This window comes from Phodopus roborovskii, unplaced genomic scaffold (assembly GCF_943737965.1).
Source record: "Phodopus roborovskii unplaced genomic scaffold, PHOROB, whole genome shotgun sequence".
NCBI lineage: Eukaryota > Metazoa > Chordata > Mammalia > Rodentia > Cricetidae > Phodopus > Phodopus roborovskii.
This window is the reverse complement of record NW_026126563.1, coordinates 3673096-3684032: the sequence shown is the minus strand read 5'-3', so window position 1 is coordinate 3684032 and position 10937 is coordinate 3673096. Positions and strand designations below refer to the sequence as shown.

Genomic DNA, 10937 nt, shown 5'->3' with positions numbered 1-10937 from the left:
CAGTGGGAGACTCTTGGTGGCCTCAACGGATGCCTTGTTGGTCTCCACACCCCCCCATCCCTCCCATTGTCTCCTTCAGACATGCTCATGTGTGGGTTTCTTTCCAGATAATCATGATGGATAAAATTCTCCATCAGCTTCAATGCGCCCCTCACACACACAGTGATGTCTCCCAAGTCCACCTGGAGAATATGAGGGCGTCTGTAGGAGAAGGGCAGTAGAAACTTCCCAAGCACAATACTGTTGAAAAGTAAGAACTCGGGACCACAGGCATGGCAAACAGTGACATTTAGAATTGGCCTTATTTTAGAAGATTTGTTTAAAACACTCATGGGATTTTGGCTGTACCAGGGAAAACCTGGTGGCTGGTTGCACAGGAGCTGTGCCGGCAGTTCACACCGAGTGAAAGGCATTGATGTGGATGGAGAGAAGGTGAATCGTCCCTGCCCTGTCCTGGCCCACACCATGCATATGCAGGTTCCTATGTTCGTTAGAGACATTGAGAGTGCAATCATAGTTCTTCTCATCAGGCTGAGGCTAAATGATGGAGAGATAGAACACAAAGGCAATCACGACCACAGAACTTTCCAAGACGTTGACAGAGACGTAAATGTGATGCTTTGGACACGGGGCACACGTGGTTGTGAAGTCCCAGCTAAGAGGTAGAGACCATGGTTTTAGCACCCAAAGGAGTGCACTTCGAAAGAGAGTGACAGGAAGGGCTTCCAAGCTGCTTTAGGTTAAAATCGTTACAAAGTACCAAACAACTTCCACACTTGCTCAGCAGCCGCCCCAAACCCATCCCGTCTCCTCCCTCAAACCATGACATTCTAAGTGACAAAGATCACTGTGTTACTTCTTTTAAAATATTACCAAATTGCTTTAAATTTACAGAAATTGAAAGTACAGGAGGCAGGATTCTTTTTTTAATTAAAATATATACTTTTATTCTTTCAAAGTTTCACATAATTATTCAATGTATATTGATTATATTTGTCTGCTTCTACCTCTCCCTAGCTCCTTCTACTGCCTCCTCAGCCTGCCTTCCTCCTGGCTTCATGTCCTTTTTTATTGTTATTAGTAACTCACTGAACACAATTAGTGCTGTCCATATGCTCACTGGTGTGTGGTCATTTACTCCCTCAGCAGCCATTAACGGCCAATAGTTCTTCCCAGAGGGGCGGGGCCTCCAGGGCTCCTTGCCCATCCATGCTGACATTTTGGCTGGCAGGTAATTATGGTTGCTGTGAGTTCCTGTGAGCAGTAACCATGTCATGTTCAGACAGACTTTAGGATTTCTTCGCTGTATTTCCACCAACTACTGTTTTTGTCTGTTCCCAGCATGACTGAAGCTGCCTATTTTTGCAACATGATTAAATAGTGTTGCAAAACAGCTCCCAGACTTACCATTCCACTGTCTGGAGCTCTGACTTGAACCACCCCCTTTCTAGAAGCTGGCATTCTTAGAAGAGGGCAGAAGGCAAGGGATCCTGGGGCTGGCATCCCACACGGCACTTGCGCCCCTGGGATTCGAGGTTATTTCTAACTACTTAAAGAGAGCAAAGTGGGTTACACGTCATCTAGCTCATGTTCCCAGATCAACATGTGATTTTTTTTTCTTCTTCTTCATCAAATAAAATCGATGAAACTATGACCCAGGGTGATACCAGATGCCAAGACATATCTATATCTATGTATTCAGTGCAGAAAGACTTTGATTTGTGGTAGTATCTTGCTTTGAAAGGATAAGGGATTAGGGTTTGGACTTGAGACCCGTGTTCTTTCTTTAGACGTACCACGCTCCCGGGGAAGTAGTTTCCTGCACATCTTTGCACAATAGCAGCAGGTTGCAATTACTGCAGTCAGAGCTGCATTTCTCAGGGTGTGATCCTTTAACTTTCAGAACAATTTCCTCCCCAAAGGTGGATTTGGACTGGACTGTTGTTATTTTTATGGCTTATTTCCATGGACATGGTGCATAGACCCTCCTGGGCAACCCTAAAAAGAGATCTCTGGGCTTTGGGAGACAGGCTACATAGCTTCTCTCCACAGGGAAAGATGAGTCAGAAAGGAGAGAGAGACTGCTGAAAATGAGAAGTGAAAATAGGGAAGGCAAAGCAGAGGTACCTTCAGGTGCGGGCGGGGCTAAGGAAGGGAGCTACTGGGCCTGATGTATTTTAAAAGGGACGGTGCAGACCTTGGGATAGGGATGGATGCTGGGGCATGCACTAAAATTCTTGGAGACTATTAGGCAGATTTCCATGAAGGATTTTTAAAAATTGATGATTATCATATATACACATATATGATGTGTGTGTGTGTCTTTCTCTCCGTGTTTATCTGTGAGTTTGCATATATGCCACAGCCTCGTCAGAGGACGACTTGTAGAAACTGGCTGTCTTCTTCCACAGTGGGATTCAGTGACTGAACTCAGGTTACCAGGCTCGGGCAGTGAGTGTTTTTAAGTGCTGCATCATCTTACCAGCTCCAGGAATACCGTTCTTCCAAAGCCTGTGGCTGTATAGGTATCTACTGCTGGCTACCCAGGGCAGGGGTTACCAGCGCATAGCAGCTGAGCCTCCCGAGGGAGCAGCAGAGCAGGATGAATACACCAAAGGCAAACGTTGTGAGCCCGGACACTTATTTCTTTAGTGAGTTATAGGCAACTCAGGTTTGATGCAATAACAAATGCATCAGGATCTGGATTCGCTATTCTATTCACTGGATGGAGATTTGAGTTTGCCGTCCCTATAATGATGCCGCCATCCACCTGCTCAACCACTCGGGAAACCTCAGGCATCCAACCTTGCTTTTCCCACTATCTCAAGAAGAGTAGCTGTTGGGGACGTTCTGAGGAGGCATCTAGCGCTCTGGGGGGGGGTGTCGCATGCATAACCTGGACAGCTCACTGTTATGACTCCTAATTTGTTCATATTTATTTCTCATTATCACTCTCTATCACTTGATGAGCTGTAATAAATACTACTCTTTAAATTGTGTATACATAAACTTCTTTAAGTCTTTGATTTTTTTCTCACCACAAAAGGGTTGGCTTTTTAAGAGGGCAAAATGAGACTCTGGAGGAATATTATTTTCGTGGTTACCCTGTAATCTGACACCTCAGTTCCCTCATGTAAATTATGGAAGCTGGATTCTTGTGGAGGGAGGGAAACTTTCTGCTCTAGCTCTCTGCCATACAGTACACACCAGGCAACTTTGAGAGATGTGGAGAAGCCCTCTGGTCCATCTCCATATTTCCAGCAAAATTACTGATGAATCGAAACCAGTAAGACAGTTTGAGTTGGGAATGCCCATTTTTTACCCCTGGATTCCCATCCCTTGGGGATCACACAGCCTTGCTGGAGAACCACCTTGACCATCCTTGCATCTTCCCTCTGGACTCCAACAGTTTCTTTACACTCTGAGACCTCCTTCTGAGCAAGGTGGTGATGAAGGATGTCCGTGTGTGTGTGTGTGTGTGTGTGTGTGTGTGTGTGTGTGTGTGTGTGTGTTTCTCGTATTGGTTGATGAATAAAACACTGATTAGCCAGTAGCCAGGCAGAAAGGATAGGTGGGCTAGCAGACCAGGAGAAGGCTGGGGAGAGGAGGCAGAGAGGGGCCATCAGGGAGATGCCATGTAGAGCCCAAGCAGTAACACAGCCAGGGCATATCTGGGTAAGCCAAGAGCATGTAGGAATACCTAGATAAATAGAAATGGGTTAATATTAAGAGAGAGCTAGCCAATAAGAAGCCTGAGCCATCGGCCAAACAGATTCTAAGTAAAATAAACGTCAATGTGTTTGTTTGGGACTGGATCTCTGCAGGGAGCTCCAACTACAAGGTCGCATCCCGAGTGAGGCTTCCTGTCAAGAATGTCACGGTTACCAACATCATCAGTGGCTGTAGTGCCTTCCCAGGCAGGACAGGTAGAGACGGGGAACATGCACGCGTGCATGCGTATAGGAGGGCAGCAAGGCATGTCGGTTACTGTTCTCCCTGGCTACATAAACCCACTGAGCTAATAGAGCAGATGGACTATCCAGGCCTCTCTGAAAGGAGACCCTGCCTCTGTCGTGTTGATGTTCTGTCAGGCAGGCAAAGTCAAAGCCATATGTCCTGATGAAATAATTTTCTGATAATGTGGAACCAACGTGCTGTTTCTCATCATCCCTCAGAACTGAGCTGCACTTGAAATCAGGTTAACAAGAGCTAAATTTAATCATTGTGTGACCTGATTGGGTATTTGCGACCTGGAGTATCGGATATCCTACTTTTCTGTTGCCCTTCTCAATTTCATCTCATTATTTCCTTAGGGATTGCAAAGCAATGGTAGGCGGCAGAATAATGAAATGCGGTAAATCTGGCCAGAGGAAAAAATATGACTAAAATACTTCATTTCATTTATATAGCTCCATATTTAGCGTGGGTTATTTTGGTTCACAAAGTATGAAAGCCGGTTCTTAGAAGGAACAGAGGCAGGCAGAATTAGTGCTTTGCAGATTACACGAATTGATCTACTTTATAACATGCAAAAGTCCTTTGGTATATATAAATAAAATAAAAAATATAGGTCATAATCATTGATTCCCATCTTTACAAGTTTGCTGAGCTTTCATGGAATTGTTTGAGAAGGCATGTCATTTGTCCTAGCCCACACACACGGGGGCTCTTACACATCCTCACCACTGACCGACTTCATGGATCTGGAGACCAGAGGGTGCCAGGGAAATGTGTTGCCCTAAGAGACCTTGGACTCCCTGATAAAGAAGACTGCGAATCTGACCTTCCAGCTGGTAACCGTGAGAAATAACTTGTTTCTCAGCACTGAGAAGCTAGGAAGAATTTTAGGCACTGGCCCCAAACCATTCCAGAATGATTCTCAGGAGAAGAGCAGTGGAAACACCTCCTTCTACATGTCCCCATTGAAAGAGCTTTGTCAGGCATGTACGTTCCATGCACTGCCCTGAACCCTTCCCTTACCACCGAGTGAAATGCATGTTCCTAAAAGGAGTAAGTTTATGTAGGAATGCTGAGAGAGAAAGAAGACCGAGAAGGAAGACTATTACCCCGAAGAAATGAATCAGAAGTTGTGTGTACACAGACTACTCAACCATGGAAGGATGTCTTTCCTACCCTCCCGTTATATCATATTTTAAATTTCAGCTGCAAAAAGAACACCAAGTTTTCAATCCTGTTCTAGCTTTTGTTCTATCACTGTGAATATCACTGACAAAAACCAACTTGGAGGAGGAAAGATTTATTTGGCTTTCAGATTATAGTCCATCATGGAGGGAAACCAAGACAGGAACTTTTTGTTTTTGTTTTTTGTTTTCAAGACAGGGTTTTTCTGTGTAACAGTCTTGGAACTCATTTTGTTGACCAGGCTGTCCTCAAACTCATAGAGGTTGACCTGACTCTACCTCCCAGATGCTGAGATTAAAGGTATGTGCCATCACCACGCCCGGCAACCAAGACAGGAATGTAAGGGGTCTGCGGAGCTTTGTTCTCCTTCGTTGTAGACCTCCATAATCCAAGCAAAGGAATCATCATTGTCATCAGAGTTGAAGAGGTCCATTGTACTTTCACTAAATTACCCCTCTATTGCTCCCTCCTGAACCTATGTACAATTCTGGGCCGAATCACATGCAGTCTCATGGTCTTGGGAAGTATGTGCGTATACAGTGTGGAAAAGTATCTGAAGAGGGACTCCATCCAGCCATGGGGATGCCATCATCCATGCAGGGGTGGTGTGGCTGCTTGGACCTGTAAGTAGTCTCTCACTCATGCGCTTTAATAAGCCCAATAGACTCACTGGTTGGACTCTGATGGAACTGTAGTTATGTCTGTTCTTGGTGATCAGTCTTGAGGGAGCAGATGTCTCCCTAGGGAAAAAACCCTCACATCATATGCTCTGATTTGGAGGAATGGGGAGTGTAACGAGTACGGTTTTTCCGCCTGCCGCCTCCCGGTCTTGTTCTGCCGCCATGCCGCCAGCCCCATATAATACACAGAGACTCTGTATTTGATACAATGCTGTTGGCCCAGTTACTTGTTTCTTATCGGCTAGCTCTGCCTTAATTATTAACCCATTTCTGCTGATCTATGTATTTCTCTTACCGGGGAGCCGGCGGCATACTGCTTTCTCCCGACTCTCCATCTTCGCTCCTCCTCCCTACTTCCTATTTCCTCCTTGTCTCCTAGTCCCTCCTATCTTCCTTTCCTATTGGCCAACAGTGCTTTATTATTAACCAGTATGAGAAACATATACAGAATGACATCTCCCATCAGGGGAGCTCAGTATAACTTGCATACACATTCTTTCCTGTGCTTTATATTCATATTTTCAAGTGCTTACTGCACAGGTTTTCTTGTAACGCCTACTCCATGGCTTTTTAAAAACTACTCCGTGCTAGTGTTCTCATGGCTGGGACAGAACATCTAGCATTAAAAACTTACAAACGAGGAAAGTTTTGTGTAGCTCCATTTCAGTCCATCGTGGCAGGGAGGGCTTGACAGGACAGAACAATTCACACCGTGGTGCCTAGGAGGTAGCAACGGGATATGGCCCCACTGTCCATATGGCCTTCACCTCCCCAGAGTCTACTCAGATTTTGACCCGATCAGTGGACCTTTAGGTCAGATTCCTCAACAGACAACGGGATCACATTAACTCCTACACGTTTCGTAGTCTCTCCTAGATATTTCTCAAGTCAATCAAGTGAGTAGTCAAGCTTAGCTTTCACATATACTGCGATGCAGTATTTGTTACCCTGCCCCAGATAACACATTACCCCCAACACTGTGTCTTAAAACAGGCATGAGGGTTTATCTTACACAGGGTCTGCGGGTTTGGGATTTGAAAGTGGCTTGGGTGTGGGATAGATGGCCCAAGCGATATTCTCTGGGAGGCATTTTAGAAACTTCTGGGTGTCCACAAAACACTTAGGGAATTGTACATTTCCCCTCTCATTGCAACCCTGGCTACATACAAACTCCGTTCCTCCACGCATTCTCAAACATCTGGGTAAGTTTTGGGGCTGGGGCTTTTATAAGTTGATAGATACGCTGAGGCCTGGTTTGTCCTCAACAGGTCCCGCTATAATACCCGTGTTTGCTTTTTAAGTTAAAGAAGGCTGCTTTTCTGGTTCTCTTGCTCCTTTATGGTTAATCTTCAAGACGACACATAGCTACTTCAGGTGAACACTGGTCATATGGATGCCTAATACGGAACTTCCTGCCTCTACCTTTTATTTGGGGGCGTACCTCTTCATATGTATTAACTAAACTGGAAACAGGTAATAATTTATACCCGAATGCACATAAACTGACTTCTTAAGAACAAGTAAAAGTCATATAAGACAACTATAGGCCAAAACCACACCTCAATTCACTATTCATTAACCTTTTCTAATGAAATTTCCTCAAACGGCCTGATGTCATTAGACCATTTAATTTCATGCTACAGCAGCAGCTCATGTGTAAAATTTATACTCTAGTTCTAGCTATCTCAGCAATGACATTTTCAGAGAACTCTTTTTTCCTCGATCTGGTTTAAAACCTGCAGTGCCACCTTAGAGAAGCATTTCAAAGTCTTACCAGTTACACAAACTGAAGTTACATTTCACCTTGTACAGGAGAAAGGCCTTCCTACCAACAGACAGAGTTCCCGCACAGGGACCAGAAGAGGAAGATGAGACATTTCTTCTTCTGTTCTTATACTCCCACAAAAGGAAACACATTTCATGGAATGGCCTACTCACAGCAAAACCCAGCAGGTGATTCCATCCTTCCTTCTACTCCAAAATCTGCTTTTCAAAAAAAAAATCTCATCCTTCCAAGTAATCAAGTTGCAGACACTCCTTGCCCCAGGTGGCAGGTTCTCCCCTTCTCAATACACCAGGACCACTTTTAAACTTCCTTACCCGCACCCATGGTGGTCTTGGCATCTATCACCTGCCTGGACCCTGAGCTGGTCTCCACCTTTGCTCCTATTCCCTGAGCCCCAATCTATCTATACCACCGCAGCTGGAGTATCCTGCCCAACCCTGTTAGATTGGGCCGCTCTTCCCAGGTCCCAGGGACCAGATGTGATCAGCCCCACTCTCCTCTGGCTTCTTTAACCCCAGCCTCTCCAGGCTCTGTGATGCTCCTGAACCACACAGGCTTCTCTGTGCTAAGGATACCCTCTTCCTTTCCCTTCGGCAAACCAATGTCACCACTCCCTCATAAACCAAACGTGCTTGACACATAGCTAATACTTTAAGGAATACCTTTTTTCTTTTTTGAGACAGGGTTTTACTGTGTCATCCTGGGTGCCCTGGAACTTGCTCTGTAGCCCGGGCTGGACTCAAACTCAGAGATCCACCTACCTCTGCCTCCCAAGAGCTGAGATTAAAGGCATGGGCCATTACCACCCAGCTAATGAGTAACTTTTTAATGATGAAATGAGGGTCCTTTGAGAGTAAAACTCTGTGATGTACTGAGGAACTAAGCTGTCTTAGGAAATGAACGACATTGGGGAAGGAATTTGCGGGCCCCTAAGCCCTCCCATCTCTGTATAGTCACTCTGACATCTGAAAAACACATTTATTTAAAATGCCTTTACTATTTGTCATCTGAAATAATGTACAGCATGAACATTCTGAGCACAAATACATAAGGGCCAGGCATCTTTAAATCTCTTTATTATTTATAACTATCAACAAATACTCATATATTAGCAAGTCCACCATAAAAGCAGATCATATGCAACTTGAAAACAGAAATAATCGAAATTTTTTTCTTATTTGTGACAATGAGCAATAAACACAAATAAAGTAAAAATAATTACCATATACAATACAAAATATAAAACCAAATACAAATATAGTGAGCAGTTAATATACATGAGAAACATTTCTACATAACTTTAAATGATTCTTGGCATTAATTCTGGCTTATTTCCGTAAGTTTGTTTTGGTGTGGGGGTTGATTCTAAGCCTTTGGACACAGGCAAATATAAAACCACTTATCGTTTAGCCTGGAAAGACAATGCAATGCAGAACTGAAATGTAAGGAAAGGATTTTTGGAAGGAACCCAGACTGCAAACAAAGCATCAGAACTTTTAAAAGGTAGATTTTTTCCAATTGGTTATGCAATGACTTTGGCTCTCAGAAATTGAAGTCTTCTAAAGATATTTTTATTTTATGTTTATGAGTGTTTTGTCTGCCTGTATGTATGTGTATCATGTGTGTGCCTGGTGCCCGAGAGGCTGGAAGAAGACATCAGATTCCCTTGGAACCTGAGTTACAGATGGTTGTGGGTAGCGATATGGTGCTGGGAAATAAACATCATCCTTGACAAGAAGAGGAGCATGTGCTCTCAACTACAGAGTTACTGCCAGACCCTAGAAATGGACATCTTTAGTATGAACTGAGATCTTTATCGATTTCTCTGGTGAATTTGAGCACAGAAATTTGTTGCGTGTGTGTGTGTTTCTTTAAAGTAAATATTGCAAGTCAAAAATGTGCTGTATACAAGGAAACAGACTCACTGAGTTTTAGCAACAGCAAGCCTTGTATGCATGTGCACACTTGTCTAAAATGAAATACTAGTGCTCAGTTGGTAATGGTGCTTGTCTCACATGTACAAAGCCCTGGATTCCATCTCCTGCAGGGCATAACCTGAGCATGCTATAATCTAGTACTCTGGAAGCAGAGATGGGAAGCCCAGTGCTTCTAAGTCATTCTAGCCTACATAATGAGTAAAGGCTACATGATGCCCCGTCTCAACAGAAAAAAGGAAAGAAATATTATGCTGTCAGTTCTAAATAGTACAGATTAATAAAGTAGAGGAAGAGGGACGATGGAGATTCTATAAAGAGCTGGGAACACTACACACTGCTCCAGCAGTAGACTCCTCTTTTAACTAGTTTGCTAAGTTGAGTACTATGATGTCTTCACTGCCTAAGGCATAATTTTGGAGCAGCATCAGGACGAACCAGAGAAGGGTGGTCCAGGAGTGACCACATGTGGATGACTGTGCTGACCACACATGCATATTTCAGTATGTCACTCTCAAAAACAAATTATTTTCTGCACAAGTCCTGGTCTTTACTGTGGTCTACCAGCTGTCCACAACATGGCTTCATGAGAAAGGAGCATTTAAAATGGGCCTTGAGTTAAATGTATGTTGTCCCCATGAAGATGATAAGTTAGGAACTAGAGATAGTTCTGGAAGGTAGAAGCGCTCTCAGTAAAGGTATAGAACACATTAATTACTGGGCACAACTCTGGGAGAGGGAGTCACATCCACGTGTGGGGGAGGTTAGCGCTCCCTTTTGTTTAGCTGCTGTGGTAAACTGGGAGTAACAGCAACCGTATTTAAACAATCACAGTTCAACTTACATTTGATTCCCTGCTGGTTCTTTTTATATGATGAAGGATTATTGTAGCAGACTATTCAATGAAGCGTTTTGACTTTTAAAAACATATGCCAGTTATATGTCATCAAACCCATCTGAAGTCTGGAAAGTGAGGAAGGTTCTCATTCAGTGAGAAGTATTACTTGTGACTCTCTTCCTTCCTCTAAATGCCAGAGTTACTGGTGGAGGGCAAGCAGGTGGTTCTGGGCACGTGGCTCATCAAATATATAACCCTAAGCCTGAGCCACAGGCCCACATGTGTCTGCTAATGACCAGACTCAGCCCTCAGGGGAAGTCCACCCTTCTCTGAGGTGGACATAGAGCATGGCTCATTGCCTGGCATCTAGCAGGGCTAATGTACTGAAGGACACAGAAATCTCTATGACAATAAAGGCTCTAATTCTGTAGTAAAACTGAACTCATGTCTCTGGTGGCTTCCTCATAGTCACATATAAATACAAAAGTAAAACTTCGTGGCAATATAGCACATTATGAACCCCCTAAATATAAGCAGTAAAACAATTTGCCCAAGAT

At 43.9% G+C, this 10937-nt stretch overlaps 1 protein-coding gene across 1 annotated transcript in view; it reads right to left on the bottom strand.

Moving 5' to 3' along the window:
- Window positions 1–537: 537 nt before the first annotated feature.
- The window catches only part of CUNH18orf63 (chromosome unknown C18orf63 homolog), a 43129-nt gene continuing 32729 nt past the window's right edge, over window positions 538–10937 (bottom strand). Inside the window, exon 13 of the mRNA XM_051202042.1 lies at window positions 538–655. Within this exon, the coding sequence (XP_051057999.1) occupies window positions 538–655 (118 nt within the window). The remainder of the gene's footprint in view (window positions 656–10937) is intronic.